At 31.9% G+C, this 19,002-nt stretch overlaps 1 protein-coding gene across 1 annotated transcript; it reads right to left on the bottom strand.

Annotated features, from left to right (window-relative positions):
* Window positions 1–9,565: 9,565 nt before the first annotated feature.
* Window positions 9,566–11,212, bottom strand: LOC110636943 (vinorine synthase-like). Its single transcript, XM_021786847.2, has one exon. The coding sequence runs from the start codon at window positions 11,173–11,175 to the stop codon at window positions 9,847–9,849; it is 1,329 nt and encodes a 442-aa protein (XP_021642539.2). The 5' UTR covers window positions 11,176–11,212; the 3' UTR covers window positions 9,566–9,846.
* Between the last annotated feature and the right edge of the window lie 7,790 nt (window positions 11,213–19,002).

The raw sequence follows: 19,002 nt of genomic DNA, 5'->3' as shown, positions 1-19,002 counted from the left end.
CTAAGTCATACAGTGTCTAAGAATGGGGTGTGTGTTGATAAGAAAAAAGTTAAGGCAGTGCTTCATTGGCCTAGACTAATAACTGTGTCAGCGATTCGTAGTTTCTTGGGTTTAGCAGGGTATTATAGATGGCTTATTCAAGATTTCTCTCGTATTGCAGCACCTTTAACTAAGTTGACACAGAAGAATGTGAAATTTCAGTAGTCTGAGGGTTGTGAAAAGAGTTTTTAGGAGCTTAAGAATCATTTGACTACAACACCAGTGTTAGCTCTTTCGTCTGGATTAGGGGGATATGCAATTTTTTATGATGCCTCTAGGGTTGGTTTAGGATGTGTTTTGATGCAGTATGGATGGGTTATTGCTTATGCTTCTCGTCAGTTGAAAAAGCACAAGCAAAATTACCCAACTCATGATTTGGAAACGGCTACAGTAATTTTTGCTTTGAAAATCTGGAGGCACTATCTGTATGGTGAGACTTGTAAAATCTTCACTGACCACAAAAGTATCAAATACATCTTTGATTAATGTGATCTTAATCTTAGGCAAATGATCTAGGTAGAATTGCTGAAGGATTATAATTGCACCATACAGTATCACCTTGGAAAAGCTAATGTAGTGGCTGATGCCCTAAGCAGGAAGTCTTCTGGGAGTTTAGCTTATATATCTACGAAGAGGAGGCCTCTGATTGGTGAATTACATGAGTTGCTAGATTAGGGAGTAGAGTTTGAAATCATATCTAAATCATTCTTAGTACATTTTTTATTTAGGCCTCTCTTGATTGATCGAATTAAGGCTCCTCCAGGCCTCTCTTGATTGATCGAATTAAGGCTACTCAGAAGATGGATTCTCAGTTGTGTAAGATTATAGATAGTATCTATCAAGGCCAAGCTCAAGGGTTCATGATAGATGATGATGGAGTTCTCCGTTATGGTGCTAGACTTTGTGTCCTTAGTGTTGATGAGTTGAGAAGAGAAATCATGGAGGAGGCACACCATTCTGCTTACACAGTACACCCAGGTTCAACTAAGATGTACCATGATTTAAGGGAGCATTATTGGTGGGGTGGCATGAAGAGGGATGTTGCAGACTTTGTTGCTAAATGTTTGACTTGTCAACAGGTTAAGGCAGAACATCAGAGACCATCTAAGTTACTTCAGCCATTGCCTATTCCCAAGTGAAAGTGGGAGCACATTGACATAGACTTGGTTATGGGTTTACCTAGTACACGAGGTGGTTACAATGCAATCTGGGTGATAATGGATAGATTGACAAAATCTGCTCATTTCCTTCCTGTGAAGACTACATATGACTTTGCTAAACTTGCACAGTTGTATATAGACAAGATTGTTAGTCTTCGTAGTGTTTCAATTTCCATTGACTCTAATCATGGCACTCAGTTTACTTTTTGATTTTGGAAGAAATTCCAAGAAGCTTTGGGAACACGAGTAGACTTTAGTACTGCTTTTCACCGTCAGACAGATGGATAGTCAGAAAGGACTATGCAGACGTTGGAGGACATGCTTTGTAACAACCCAAAAAAAAAAAAAAAAAAGAACTAGAAAATTTTGCAGCATAACCCCCCCTACCCCATTTCACCTCCCTCACTCACTTTCTCTCACCTCTCCCTACCTCTTCCCTTTTCTTTCAGCGAACCACTACTGCCGGTGACACCCACCAACACGGCACAACTCCGGCGACCCTCTAGCGACAGCCAGAACCACCAGAAACAGCAGCAAGAGAGGGAGAAGAGAGAGAAAACGTGCGCACAATGGGCAGCGGCTTTCCGAGCCTATTCCAGCTTCGTCCGACATCCGATCGAGGCTATTCAGGTGGTGTTGGAAAGCTTGTTCTGAGAGCTTTCTTTTGATACTAATTTTGCAGCAAATGGAGGTCGGATGAGTGAGATATGGAGAAGAGAAGTTTCGGGTTTTTCAAGCTTTTGGGTCAGATCTAGGACGATCCGACTGTTGGATTGACGATCCGAGACCACTTATGGACTGAGGGAGAGGAGAGGAACATGATGGTATGATTAGATTCGGCAAATGTGGCCGGCGACCGGTGGCCAGCCACCTTGCGCGGTGGTTCCGGTGGGCTTTGGAGATGATTCAACTTCCAGAGGCTTCCTCATAAATTTTTAGAATTTTTGAGACACAGATAAACTTCGGGTAAGACTATTTTCATTATTTCTCTGTCTGTGGAGCATAAATACAGTGTTTCTTAAACAGGAAAAATTGGAGAAAAATTCTAAGAAAAATATATGATGAAAGTAAAATTATTTGGAGATATTCTATGGTGTTTGTTGAATTTTTTAGTGATTGTAGAATATTTTTGAAAAATATAGATGGATTTTAGTTAGATTTTTAGCATATGGGCATATAAGATTATTTGAAATTAAGATATTTAAATTTTATATGATTGGTTGAAGCTTGAGGATGGAGGTTTAAATATGTGAATATTGAATTGGGTTGAATTAAGAATATGTTAGTTATTGGAAACTTATGAAATTAACTAATATTCTTGAATAAAATATTCATGGATGATTAGAAAATTACAATTCATTTTGCAATAGCCTTATAATATTATTAAGGACCGCGGGGCAAAATTTTAGAATTTTTAGAGCTTGTTTGAGTGGATTTTTACAAAATGTCAATTATAGGGACTAAAATGTAATTTTTAAGGTTTTGAGTATTGCTTGGTTTGGAGGGCCCAGGAGGGGCCATATAATGATGATGAGATATGAGTTGAATTTAGAAGTGTTATTTGAGCCTTTTTGCAGGTTGGGTAGGTCTCAGGTATGGGAGAAACTCTGCCGAATTTCCGGCATGAATTAGGCTGTCTGTTGCCTCTTTAGAGTTTTATCTTAACTTAGTACTGATAAATTTATAATTTAATTATTAGGTGATCGAGATCAGCTATTTTTCTGCATCCAGCAGCCACAATAGTCATCGGTGTACAGTGAGTAAAATATTAATTTTAATTGTAATTTCGATATTATTATATGTTCAAGCATGCCCATGCATCACCTATAAATATGTATTTATGTAGTTAAACACTAGGTACGTTTTATGTTGCATTCATAATTATTAAAGTACCATGGATGTTGTTGTGGTAATTTGGAGCAGTGTGCGTGCGTTGGCGTGCGTGTGGTATAGTGTTGGCTATGGACAAGACGGGTAGACACGACTTGAGATCTTCGCTGGGACCCGGTCCTTCGGGGTAGACACGGCTTGAGTTCTTCGCTGGGACCCCGATTTGGTTTATTAAGTGGAAGTCCGAGCTTGAGTTCTTCGCTGGCACAGTTTGGATTAAGAGGGCTGTATAGGGGATCAGCTCCCATATATGTATTGATTGACATTATCGGGTGTGTGAGTGCTCCAAAATACCTTTTTGCTGTTATGATATGAAAATATTGACGATGTTGCATTTCACTCTACAGGGTGTATTAGTTTTAGATAGCTATAGAGATTATGGTTAAAATTGATATTTTACTCTCTGAGTCGAACGCTTACTCCTGTTCACCTATTTTTTCAGGCTATAGGAGGAGTTCTTTTACAGAGCAACCTGCTTTCTTCCTTGCAGGTTTAAGGTCGGTTATTTAATTGTTTTATTATTTTTCAAAATTTGAAATCTAGAACTCCACATGTGTTAGTAATAGTGTGAACCTTATTAGAAATCGTGTTAATTTAAATTTTTGAGATTAATAAATGAAGATTTGTGTGGTATTTAAACAATTTGTAAGTGGTGATAACAGGATTGAGCGAGGCTCCCCTTACTTCAGTTTTTTATGGTTATCGGGTTAGGTTGACCCGAATAAAAATATTTTATTTTATTTTATTTTATTTATATGTTGGGCCTAAGTTTTTGGGCCTTGGTTATGGATTTGAGAACAGTAAGGCTTACTACAGGCATCGGGGGCTTTATGCTGGCCCAGGTCCTAGTGCCGGTCCGGCCCATAGGTTGGGTCGTGACATGCTTTGTGCTTGTGTTATGGATTTTGGTGGCTGTTGGGATCATCATTTGCCTTTATTGGAGTTTGCTTATAATAACAGTTATCAGGTAAGTATAGAGATGGCTCCATACGAGGCATTATATGGTTGAAGGTGTAGGTCACCAATTTGTTGGAATGAAGTTACAGAAAGAAGGCTTACTAGACCAGAGTTGATACAGTTAACTTCAGAGAAGGTTCAGTTGATTTGTAATTGACTTTTGACTGCTCAAAGTCGACAGAGAAGTTATGGTGACCCTAAATGTAAAGATATAGAGTTTATGGTTGGTGATCATGTATTTCTAAGAGTTTCTCCTATAAAAGAAATCATAAGGTTTGGGAAAAAGGGAAGCTTAGTCCTCGTTTTGTTGGTCCATTTGAAATTTTGGAGAGAATTGGAGTAGTTGCTTACCGTTTAGCCCTTCCACCTAGTTTTGCACATGTACATCCAATTTTCCATATTTCAATGCTTAGAAAGTATGCACCAGATCCATCTCATGTTTTGCAACCTCAGATCATACAATTTAGGGATGATATGTTATATGAGGAGCAACCAGTAAAGATTTTAGATCAACAAATTAGGAAACTTCGGTCTAAGGAAGTGGCTTTGGTCAAAGTCTTGTAGCATAATCACTCAAGTAGTGAGGCCACATGGGAGGCAGAATCTGAAATGCGAGCTAAATATCCTCACTTATTTGATTCTTCAGGTTAGAATTTTGTCTGTTTAAATTCGAGGACCGAATTTCTTTTAAGGGGGGAAGTATGAGGAAACTCAATATTTTATTTATTTATTTAAATTAGCCAATAATATTTTAATATATTTATAAAAAAAGAAATATTTTATTGGATGGCCTACTTATATATATATATATATATATATATATATATATATATATATATATATATATATTTTTTTTTTTTTTTTTGAAATTAAATATATATTTGTAATCTGAACAACCCAGTTCAATAACAACTTTTATTTCATTTTATACCTAATAAAACTCTTGAAATATATATACTATAATAATCTCTTTCTGCTAAACTATGCTTTCAAAAACACGTTTATTACCTTCTTTTTCTACCAAATACTCTCAAACAGGTATTTTTCGTCATCTTTTATTTATTGTTATATATGTATATATATATACGTTTGTGTGTGTGTGTGTATATATATATATATTTACGATTTATAATCTGATGTACGCAGAGAATTTCTAAATTCATATTCTCTATTCACCACCTTGGATTCTGCTTTCAAGGTAAAATTCCCTTTCTTTGTTCAATAACGGGTGAATTTGATGTAGAGTTTTCTTTTCTTGAATTGTTACAACTACTCTAGAAAATTCAATTTTTTTTTTCTTTCTTTGACCATTGGTATTGAATTGGGTTAATTATGATTACTGATAGACAATAACCTTGAATTTAGATGATTAAAATATATATATATATATATATATATATATATATATATTAAAGTTATTATTATTATATTATTTTATTATTAGTTGATATTTTTCTTTTATGTTTTGGGTATGTAGGAGATTTAAATATTCAATCTGTCAGTTGAAATTGTCTCTCTTCCATTGAAAATAACTATTGTCTTGGAGGTTCCAGGCGAGTGGTAATTATAGTACATGGTACCGTTTTAGTCCCTTTTAAAATTTCTTAGTATTGAATTGTTATTAAATGATATTTTAAACTAATATTTTAATAATTATTTTACATGTGATTTTCTAGAGTTTTATTTTATTATTGAATTTTAATCCAATTTTGATTAAATAATTTATTTGTTAATTATCTATGCATTAGAGCCATTAGGATTTTGGGAACAGGCCTTTAATGTCTTTTATATTGATTGATATCTAATTGTGGAATTTACAAATGCGTTACGCGAAATTGATTTGATGAAATTAACTGTTGGAATTGTACTGTCAGTTATTGTTCATTATCTGAAATTTTTGGGTTGATTTTGATTGATTTATGGAAATTGATTTTCTATTTTGAATTGGTACTTGTATTCAGTATCTATATCTGCTATCTGGCTTCGCCGTGTGGACTATCACAGTATTAGTTTGCATTGTTGAATCATGCATCATTACAATTTATGGTTTGCATTAGTATCAAATGCATTGATATCTATGAAAGAGGAGGAATGTATCTGATATTTGGTAGCGCGCTTACTATCTGGCCTTTGATGATGTGGAGTATCATCACTCTGGTGTACTCTACCATAAAATTTATTTGAATGATTTTTATATATTTTATGTAATTATTTTACTAATGATTTTGATAGCATGAGCATAATTTTATTGAATAGAAAATTTATTGTGAAATTAATCAAGCATCTGCCTATTTCTATTCCATTGTGTGCTGTAATTATTATTCACTGAGTATTAGCTTAAACCACGATTTTTCTATTTGTTATCTATTTCAGATTATTAGATTTTCGCTCCTGGTCTAAGGGTTCGATTGGTTTCTGGAGACAGACAATTTTTGGTCTTGTTTCCATGGTATGCCCGAATTCATGCTTCATCAGGCTAACGTTTGGTTTAACTTATTGAACAGTTTCAGTTGTATATGAATTTCATAGAGACTCCGTAGTTTATTCAGGGGATTTTATTATTTGTTTAGTATTTAGTTATTTGGAGTTTGTATGGGCTTTTACTATTATTTTCTTTAGATCAATAAAGGACATTTTTTTGTTATTTTAATTTGTGATACTTTGATAAAGCTTGCATGAATTAAAAAAAAAAAACTAAAATAAAAATTATAATTCATGCGCCGGTCACGACTTGAGTTTTTGGGTCGTGACAGTTTTGTATATTTTGATTGTTGAAATAATTAGGTTTTTTACATTGTTTAATTGATGGAATTGCTATTTATTGTTTAAATTCCATGGGTTTAGTTTTGGTTGCTTGATCTTCTCTAGACTGCTTGCGATTGGTTTGAGCCCCAATACGGTAGAGTTTAGGCTTATACAAATCAATGGTTTTGAATCGAATTAAATTGATTTAGTTCAATTTGATTTTTATCTCTATTTAGTTCAATTTCATTTGATATTTTATTTGAAATCAATTTTTTAATTTCGATTCTATTCAAAATCGAACCAATCGAATGCTTTCCATACATTTTTATATATGCATTTTTTTTAACGGAGTATTGTTCAATTTGCTTTCTATACTTATTGAAAATGTTCAATTTAGCTCATTTTTTTACTTTTGAGCCAAATCCCTAAAATTTTCATTAAAGCTCAAGTTGATCCAAAATTGACATGCATGAAATTCACACCTTTGGAGCATGTGAGTTCTTTTTTTTTTTTTAATTATTTTAATATATATTTTTAATTTATAATGAATTTCAATTTGAATTTAAATTTTAAATAATTATATAAAATATAAAAATAGTGTTTTTTATATTTATAATTCTAATTAATTATAATTACAATTATTTTCAATTTTCTAATTTTAGTTAATTATATGAAAATATGAAAATAATATTTTTTATATTTTATTTTAGTTAATTATAATTAATTATAAATTTGAATTTTTAATTTTAAATAATTATATGAAATTATGAAAATATTATTTATTATTTAATTTAAAGTAATTATATGAAAGTATGAAAATAATATTTTTTATATTTTTAATTTTAGTTAATTAACACTTGTTATAACTTTTTGAATTTTAATTAGTTATATAAAAGTATAAATATGATATTTTTATGCTTTTAATTTTAATTATTTATAAATATAACAAATTTGGTTTTCATTTTCAATTTTAATTTGATAAATTTACTTAATTATATGAGAGTATAAAATAGCATTTTTTATTTTTAATTTCAATAAATTATTTTTAAAATAATATTTATTATTAAAAATAAAAAAAAATTAAATATTTATTTATATGGTGTATATCTCACTTGCCTATGGTTGAACTATTTTGAACTTTAATGAAAATTTTAGGGCTAATTTGATTCACAAGTAACAAATAAATTAAATTAAACCCATCAAATAAGCATAAAGGGTAAATTGGACATTATCCTTTTTTTTAACTGTGTGAAACTGTTAGGTTTACACCTTATGTTTTCCACTTAATCCAAACAAAAAGAAAGGTCTCATTTATCACATGTTTGGTCCTCCTCAAACAATGTACATAAATGTTTCAACAGTAAGGAAAATGAATGTCAGTCGAATTAAGACAGAAACCTAACCACCAACCTAAATTAATTATGTGTTGGTAGCAATTATAAGGATAATTTCTAATTTCTACTTATAGTATTATTTTTTTTATTTATTCATGCTAATTATACAAATTTTTAATATATTCATATTAATTTAAATAATTAAAATAAAATTTAATATTTTTTATTAATTTAGGGAGTATTTATCCTAATTTATAAGTTAGTCATACTAATTCAATCATACTAATTTATAAGCTCTAAAAATATATTGACCTATTTGTTTATCATAATTTTTAAATTTATAAACTAAACTTATAAGGTAAAAAAAAATTAAGAGATCTAAATTTTATTTTTGTATTTATAAGCCATGTGTTTATGAGCTGATTTAATTAAATATTTTACTGCGTTATTTTTATTTAATTTTTTAAATTTCATTATAAATCTTATTTAATATATTTTTAATTATTTTAATAATAAGGTTCCATTTGTTTTATGAAACATAAAATATTTTTCTGAAAATATTTTTGATTATTTAGTTATAATGTTAAATTAATGGTATATATTTATTTTATATTTATATTTATTTTATGTATATATAAATATTTTCATATTTTAATAAGATTATTAAATTTAAAAAATAAAAAAATAATTTTAATTAAAAAAAAATTATTTTCTTAAAAAATAACTTACTTAGAAAAATATTCATATGCAATTGCTATGCATCAGAAATAATTTATTGCTTGTGTAAGCGCAAACGCGAACACGAAAGCAGTAAAGACGATAAAATAAAATGTGAACCAGTGTTGAAAGAGTATTTTTAATATATATATATATATATATATATATATATATATATATATATATATATATATATATATATATATATATATATAATATTAATATTTATATATTTATTTTTAAAGTATTTTATAACTAAGTTCATATGATACATGAGTATTTATTTTATATTTAAATGATTATATAAAATTATCAAGATAATGGATTTAAATATAAAATAATATATGATGTAATAAATAATATATATAATATCATGTATAATAGTATTGTAAATTAATATAAAAGTGTTATTAAAAATTTTAAGTATGAGTTTATGCATATCACTATATACTTGATAATTCTTATTAACAGAATGTTTTAAATTTTTAATAATATATATGACATGTTAAATCTTAAATTTATTATAGAGTTCGACACCCTAATAATATAAAGCTTGCTTAATTATTTTCCCAAGTACAAAAATAAATAAATATACTTGCATAATTTTTTTATAAAAATTAGTAAAATTTGATTAAAGAATTTTGATTTAATAATACTAAAATTATATATCTCTATAATTATATAAAAATTTTGAATTTAAACCCAAGTCAGATTCAAATCCAATTAAAAAAACAATTATAAAATAGCTTAATAGCAAAGTAGTTAGTCTTCTCATACAAAGGAACACATAACAATACCCAAACCAGGGTTGTAACACAGGGAGAAGGACGAGAAACCAATATCACGCTCTAGCTCTAGATCTTCACTTGATTTGATGATCGTTAAAGCTCACTGGCTAGCTAGAATAATTAAACCAACTTAACACACAAACAGGCTTGAAAACACAAGGAAAATCTTATATAATTTTCCGACTTTATTTGCTGCAATGGCTTGAAGAACAATGGTTACAGGCTTGAAATCCTTGGATTTGGAGAAGCAAAAGCCAGGAATTCAGGATCATTTTCTACTATAGCCATTCTTTCTTTATCTAAGGTGATCCATGCCTCGATCCCTTTACCATCTTTGGTTTCAATGAACATAGTGAGGTTTCTAAATGCTGGGCCAACTTTCCCCAAGAAACCAAACCAATAAGGCTCTCCCCATCCAAAATTAAGCTTTGTGAAACCAAGATAACACCAAGTTGTAAATGCAAATATATCTGGTTTCTCCAAGGAAAATAACTCTTCTAGCTGGTTGCAATGCTCAGACATGGTTTCAAGCCCACCATCACCTTGTAGAGTATGCGTGAAATCACTCTTATACAGCTCAATAGCTTCACTCAATAGCTTCATGAGTTCATGCATCTCTGTGTTTGTGTCGGAAGGGTGAGCAACTGCTGCAGCCCACCAAAAGATATTCCCAAGAGAAGCATTAGACATGGGTGGCTTAGTTTGTGGCCGGAGATTCACTGCTTCAACCAAAATGGATGGTTTTGGTGAGCCAGATACTGCCTTTGATGCTGCCATACAACATTTCCAAATGAAACAAGATAATGTCTCAATGCGTGACGGCCTATTCTCAAGCTTGCCTTCTACCTGAGCTCTTAGGGTAGCTATTGCTTTGGCATCAAACACAAATCTCCTTGTAACATAGCTACCTTCTATGAACCACAAGCTTTCAAAGAGAGACAAGTGCTTTTGTGGAAATTTAGTTGTTGATGGAAAGAACAGAGATGCCTCGTTGAGATTTGGAAGGATAACATCGTTAAGATTTCCACGGGACACAGAAGCCAAAGTAGTGAGAAAAGCCCTACCAGTAGGTCCATCGAAGAGCTTGTGCGACCCACACATAGCTATTGCTAAACCTCCACAATTAAATATGGTGACCTGGACGGCCAATAGAGGTACGTTCATGTCTGTTTGCTTGGTAAAGGGCTGGCATGGAAGAAAATGGTTCAAAGACTCAATCTCATGGTGTCTAAGGAACTCAGACATGCGACAATTAACTAGGGCTTCCAAGAATGGAACACCTTCATTGAAACGATCAATATAGAGGTTATCAATAATCCTTCCAGAAAAAGGATAATAAAGATTAAGGGTCTCAGAGAGAGAACTCTTTAGGTGAGACAAGGCTATGGTGGAATAAGAAAGATTATGGATGGGGTAGAAGAAGATAACTGGTGAATAAGTTAAAGGAGTAAGCTGGTCGAAAAGGCAGAGTTTGTAGGGTTTTTGATATTGGGTTGATGGTGAAGATGGTTTTATGATTTCTCTTGACACAATTCGAACTTCCATCTTTGCTCCACTTCTTATCAAATTCTTGGAAAAGCCTTTGAGTTCTTATAGGCGAAAATAAGTTAATGCCGATGTTGAAAATATTTTAAATATGACGGAACTATTTTATTAATTTTAGTAATATTTATAATATATCGAATTATTGCGAATTTAAATGAACAAGAATAATATAAAATTTACATGATTTTAAGATCCAAGTTCATGAGTAAGATGCAAGAAAAAATTCACAATCACTCTAAACTCTCAAATTATAATCCTAATGTATTTTTTAAATATTTTATAAATCTACCATAAAGAGTAGAAAATACAATATTTATAACCTAGACCTAGTTATTGGTATTTGCCCTCTATTATCACTAAAAATCTCATTTTTATTTCAATTAGATCACTATATGAAACTTTCGAATCGAATCGCAGTTCGAATTAATAAAAATATATTTAAAATTTATAGCACATAAATAACACAATCAAAATTGAATAAATTAAAAAAAATAATTTTAAATAGTCATACCTTCGTTGCAGTAAAATTCATTCAAATTGAGATTAATAAATTAAATATAATTAATGTTATGCAAAAATTACTCATTTTAAACTCACTTTAAAAAAAAAAAACTTTTTTTTTATAAAATTTTACCATATGTAGTGTGAAATTTTTCATTTACAAGTTTTGTGCGATATCGAAGAAAATTTTGAATTGAAAAGACCATATGTGAAGGAACAACATTAAGCTTACACTAGCTTAGAAAATTCTGACCCCTTTAAGTCTAAGGCCCATAGTTGATGACTTACGTATCCACCAATATAGACCTAAATGAATTTCAAGTTGTGGACAACTCACAGGTGATTAACCCTCACTACATTAAATGAAGATAATATTGAATCTTTATGTACTGGTGTGTTAATGAAACTTGATTGAATACTTCAACAATAAGAATCGGTGTTCCTTGTATCACGGGACGGGAGTTCTAACCCCGTGCGGCACTTAGGTCTCCCTTGGCCAAGGCCCCTAGGTCAGCCTCTCCCTATCTAGCAAGCTCGCATAAGCCTAAATAATAAGCATCTTCGAGGTTTCTGGCACGTACCTGTACAGATTCACACTGGTTAGCTCCATGGGGCAAGAGACAGCTTGTGACGGCCTTGCCAACTGCCAAGAATAGGAGTGGGGAACTTCTGAACCGTTACATTCTCCCCCACCCAATCCCGCAAACGCCCTCATTTGCGTGCATTCACGTCACTTCCCCGTGCAACTTGGTCACACTCCTTCGCACTTAGGAGTCCACACACCATTTGTTGTGCTCGCCCAACGCAAAAACTTGAGCAGCATATTGGCCACCAGTTTGCCAGTGCACTCACCCACTTCCGCACGCAGACGTCCTCCAAAATGCCTTGCCAAGATTCATCATGTTACTCGCCAGACACATACAAGCTGCATGATAGGCCGCACTTATCCCTCGGATTGACCCCTTTCTTGTCTGACGTGGGATTGAGAAACCCTTGTCTGGCTCTATCCCATTGAGGCCTGACATTCTCCTCCATCCGATTCTAGCAACACCCTTGTCGCCATCGACACCCTGCCTACCCCGGTCCCGTTGGGGCACTTGGCGTGATTCGGATCGCCTGGAGCCTTGCTCTGATACCACATTGTCACGGGACGGGAGTTCTAGCCCCGTGCGGCACCTAGGTCCCCCTTGGCCGGGGCCCCTAGGTCAGCCTCTCCCTATCTGGCAAGCTCGCATAAGCCCAAATAATAAGCATCTTTGAGGTTTCTGGCACGTACCTGTATAGATTCACACTGGTTAGCTCCATGGAGCAAGAGACAGCTTGTGACGATCTTGTCAACTGTCAAGAATAGGAGTGGGAAACTTCCGAACCATTACACTTGGAACAACTTTTTATGAGGAAGGAAACCAGAATTTCCATATAAGTATGTGAATTTCTATCGTACCCATGTGCAGTTAATAGATTGAAAAATTATACTTGGGCATGCAAGTAAAGCTGCCTACCACTTCCACATGAAAAATTATACTTGTACATGATATTATATATATTATTTATTTCATATTTATATTTATTTTATGTATATATAAATATTTTCATATTTTAATAAGATTATTAAATTTAAAAAATAAAAAAAAATAATTTTAATTTAAAAAAAATAATTTTAATTTAAAAAAAAATTATTTTCCTAAAAAATAAAAATATTCATATGCAATTGCTAAGCATCAGAAATAATTTATTGCTTGTCTAAGTGCAAACGCGAACACGAAAGCAGTAAAAACGATAAAATAAAATGCGAACCATGTGTTGAAAGAGTATGGAAATTGGAAGAACAATGAATTCCATAATTTTTTTTTAAAAATAATAGAAATGTTGCTCAACACAACCATCAAATATGATAATTTTTAATATATATATATATATATATATATATATATATATATAAATTTAAGGTATAATATATTAACATTTATATATTTATTTTTAAAATATTTTATAATTAAGTTCATATGATACATGAGTATTTATTTTATATTTAAATGATTATATAAAATTATTAAGATGATGAATTTAAATATAAAATAATATATGATGTAATAAATAATATATATAATATTATGTACGATAGTACTGAAAATTAATAATATATATAATATCAAGCAGCAGAGCCACATGCAAGCAGCAGAAACAATTCAATGCCTGTGTCAGTGGCTGAAATTGAAAGAAACTGGGCATTCAAGTGAAAAAATAACCGATAACGTTTGTCGTTCCAGCGGGACTTGGGAGCAAATTCCAAGTAGATTAAAAAAATGAAAAATAAATAAAAAAGGGCAGAGTAGAATTAATTATTAAAATATTGTAAAAAAATTATTATAAAAAATAGTGTAAAGGTAAAATTATTTATCAAAATATCGACGAGTGATTAGTATGAGTGGTTCGACACTCTTATCCTTTAAGGGAGATTGAGTGTTTGATTCTCGTAAATGGAGAAGATATTCATTGAGAGCTCTTTACATCTTAATAAGCTGACTCAAAGCAAACAAGATTAGTCCTAATCCATTGAGCTAAAAATACTTAAAAAATATATAAAAAAAAGTTATTTATCAGAATAATATTTACTAAAAAAAGCTAATAAAAAAGAAAGATTTAAGAGAAGATAATTCAGTAGTTTCGTGTGAAATTTATGCAAGATTCTCTTATTATTTTGACTTTTAAAAATTGGTATTTTCAAAAATCATCACATTAACTAGAATTTTTTTTATATAGATATTAGATACAAACAGTTCAATGAGCCATTCATACATTCTGTCCACAATTGATGTGAGATCTCAAAAGATTACTCTATGAGACACACCTAATCCACTCGCGAATTTTAACTCACATGTCACATCAGACTTAAGACTCCCTTGCATTTTCATTCGGATAATCAATCCGAATTAATTGAATTTGAATTGCATTTTCAGAGATAGTTTTAAGCATAATCTAATGCCTTTCAGTCATTTCCAATATTTTTCTTAATTAAATCTCTCATTTTGATTATCAATGGTTATTGCCTCTGAATCAGCGGCCAAATAGAGGTTCAAAATATTCAGTTATAAATCAACTCACTGAATAAGGCTAGCTTAATATGAACTTTTTTTATTAGTTGATCATCTATCACTTTCACCGCTAAGGTACCGTTTGATATTATTATTAAAATTCTTGTTAAAAATTTATTTTTAAATATATTAATTAAAGAATATCAAAAATTAATTTAAAAATTAATTTAATATATTTTAATTATAAAAATTTCAAAATAACAAAATAATTTTTTGAAACTAAATAACAAAATAATTATAAAAATAACAAAATAACAAAAGTTTTTTTTACCCAGAACCTCAAGCTAAATAACTTGCTATTTAATTTCTAATCTACTGTACCAATCATGACATCCACCAAGTTCAATAGCTAATGATTTCTTGTGTTTGTTTGCATAAACACAGCTTAATTGCATTAAACAATATGGATTCTATTATTTTCAAATAAAAAATTAGGAAATAGAAATCACAAAGAAATAGAGTTTTTATCTTTTTTAGAGTTATATTTCCTTTAGATTTTAAAAAATAGAATTAGATTTTAAAGAAGTTTATAAAATAAAAAATATTAAAGTTTTAAATTCAGTAATTATTAATTACAAGGTAAAAAGTGTTAAGGCATCCAAAGATCTTGATTTTATTTGATAAATATTTTTAAAATCTAATTATATCATTTTATTGAACCACATTTAATTGGTATTTTTAGTTTAATATTAATTCTCTACCTTTCAAATACTATTCTTAATTTAGATGATATTTTGTATTTTTTATAATTCTATTATGGTGTTTCTAATTTTCTATGATTATTTTGCCATTGCCTAAAGCTCCAACAGTGCCAAAGAAATTTGTTGCATTATTTTGGTAATAATTTTTTTATATTATTTTAATAATTAATTAGCTTGTGAAGACAAAAAAACAAAATGATTTGACACTGGTAATATGACTTCTTCAGTTGATCAAGCAAGGTAGGGGTGTGCAAACGGTCGGTTCGGTTTCAAACCGAACTGAACCGATAAAACTAAAAACTAAAAATCAAAAATTTTAAAAATCGAATCAAATCGATAAATATCGGTTCGGTTCGGTTTTAAACCAATCAAATCGAAATTTATAAAATTTCATATTTTTAACATTAAATCTAAATAATAAAACATAAAAACAAAAAAAAATTGAAATCAAAACTAAAAAATCTTAAGGTTCGGTTTGATTCGATTTAGTTCGATTTTCTATATATATTAATAATTTCGGTTCGGTTCGATTTTTTTTATTTTTTATGAAAATAACTGAATCGAACCAAACCTATTAATCGAAATTATCAAAATTATAAACCAAACAGAACCGATTGAATTTTAAAACCGAACCAATTGAACCGAATTGAATCCATTCAATTCGATTTTTCGGTTTAAACCGAAAACTGTTCTCTCCTAAAGCGAGGCTTGCTATACAAATTAAAAGATAGACACAATTTTCAAAGCTCATATATATATATATATATATATCTTTATATTAATTATATATATTTAAATTAATTTTAATAATTATTATTTAATTGATTCAATTGAATCAATTTAGGTACCTAACACATAACATTATTTTAGCAGAAAACAAGAGTAACATTAATGACAAATAGTTGAAGTTAGCAATATATCAAAGCTGATATTGTCAGTAAGATGGATAGAAAACTCCTCCATCCATATGATCTCTTGACTCTCACAAATAAGAGCTTCTTTAGCTAAAAAATGAGCAAGAACATTTGAAGAACTAGAAACAAACTTAAAATTAATAAAAGCAAGCTTATTTGAAAGTTGGAGCACTTTCCTAACAATATTTGCTTGGAAAGGAGAAACAGGAGGACCACCATTGAGAGCAGCTATAGTAAACGGGCATCACTCTCAAGTCTCTAACCTGCGTCCAAATCTACTTGCCAACCATAGTCAATAGCACGAATCTCCGCTATAGCTGGATTCATATTAATCGAAACAACCCTTGATGCAGCCATCATAACATGCCCATGATGATCTCGAATCACCATTCCAAGCTCCACTTTCCCAGTTCCAGGAACACTTGTGTGTCTGTACTCATTTTAAAGTTACCCTTCGAAGGGAAAGTCCAACCCTTTGGAGGAGTATGAACTAGAGCAATGGAGGGAACACATTCAAGAGCTGTGGTAGCTTTATACTAATTCCATTGACCTATCCGACGAGTCAGATTCAGAGGCTGATGCCATCTCTACTAATACAAATAACAAGGGACATGTCAAATGTGCAAGAAACACAGGTACCAATGTGCAATTCAATGCACATGTGAGAGTTTGAGATTGGGAGGAATAATTGCTGTTACATTTTATTAATGAATAATTAACATATTTATAGTGTACAACAAGAGAGATTGATTACAAGTATAAGACTAAGTACAGAGATTGATTACAAGTATAAGACTAAGTACAAGATCCACATAAAACGGTATTTGAATATATCTGACATTATAATGCGTCATTTGAATATATCTAACACCCCCCCTCAAGCTAAGCCAGAGTGGAATGAAGACGTAGCTTGTCAAAATGTTGCTGAAACATATGTCGTGCCAATGGTTTGGTCATGATATCGGCAATCTGATCACCACTTCGAATAAACTTGATTTGTATTGTGCCAAGCTTGACTTGCTCACGAACAAAATGATAATCCAGTTCAATATGTTTATTTCGAGCATGAAACACTGGATTGGAGCTAAGATAAATTGCTCCTATGTTATCACACCACATATGCGTAGAACCCATAGGTGGACAACCAAGTTCACGCAGTAAATAGGTGACCCATAGAACCTCAGCCGTGGCATTGGCAATTGACTTGTACTCACTTTCAGTGGAGGATCTAGCAATAGTGGGTTGTTTCTTTGATGCCCATGATATTAAATTGCTCCCCAAATAAACTAAGTACCATTGGTAGAGCGTCGATCATCAGGGCAGCCTTCCCAATCACTGTCCGCAAAGCACTGAAGTTGCATGGTAGATTGCTTGGTGATGTGCAAACCCACATGAGGCGTGCCGTTTATGTAGCGTAGGAGGCGTTATTACTTGCGGTGCACATCGGTTGCACAAAGGAAGAAATTGGGCCAGTTTGTTGACACTGAAAGCTATGTCAGGATGAGTCAAAGTCATGTATTGTAAAGCACCCACAATTTGTCGATACTGCTCCAGGTTAGACAATGGTGTACCCTGCGTTTTGCTAAGTGGGGGAGAAGCAGCCATGGGAGTAATGCATGGTTTGGAATCTTGCATTTTCGTCTCTTTTAACAAATCCGCAGCATATTTACTTTGAGTAAGAAGAAGATCATCACCAATTTTCTTAACTTCAATACCCAGAAAGTAATGTTATGAGCTAAGATCACAGATTGGAAACATGTCTTTGATTTTGTTGAGAAACCACTGTAACTTGTTTTTATCTGAACATGTAACAACGAGGTCATCGACATAAACAAGTATGTAAAATGTGAGTGCACCTGAGAGTAGAATGAACAGTGATGTATCGGCTTTGGAAGCGACAAATCCGAGGCCTTCTAAAAATTCTGAGAGACGCTGAAACCATGCTCGTGGAGCTTGTTTTAGTCCATAAAGAGAACGGTGCAGTTTACATACATGATTTGGTTTTGTGACATCTACATAGCCATGAGGTTGCTCCATATATAATTCAGTGTCAACATGCCCATGTAGAAAGGCATTGGAAATGTCAAGCTGATGAATTGGCCACTGATGAACTGTGGCGATGGAAAGAATCGTATGCATGATGTTGAATTTGAGAACAGGGGAGAATGTTTCTTGATAATCAATGCTCGATTGCTGAGTGTACCCTTTTGCAACCAATCGAGCCTTATATCGCTCAATACTACCATCCGCATGGCGTTTGATCCTAAAGATCCATTTATTTCCAATTATATTTTTGTGTGGGGGTCGAGGGACCAAGCTCCATGTGTGATTCTGTGCCAATGCATCCAGCTCTCTTTGCATAGCTTCACACCATTCTACATGTTTGTTTGCTTGCAAAAGTGTTTTAGGTTCCTCCAATAGATAATTAGTTTTTATCTGGGACAAGTAAAATTGTTTTTTGGGTGGATTGGGTTGTAACTCCATGGAATGGGTGCGTAGTTTAGGTGGCGGGTTAGAGACATTTGTTTTGGGAATTAATGGGCTTGAGGTCTCGGGTTCATTTGGGTTTATGGGCTCGGGTTCTTGTGGGCTTTGGGTTTCAGGTTCACTAGTGTT

Source organism: Hevea brasiliensis, chromosome 14 (assembly GCF_030052815.1).
Source record: "Hevea brasiliensis isolate MT/VB/25A 57/8 chromosome 14, ASM3005281v1, whole genome shotgun sequence".
Lineage (NCBI taxonomy): Eukaryota > Viridiplantae > Streptophyta > Magnoliopsida > Malpighiales > Euphorbiaceae > Hevea > Hevea brasiliensis.
Note: the sequence above shows the minus strand (reverse complement) of the source record. Positions and strands in the feature narration are given on the sequence as shown.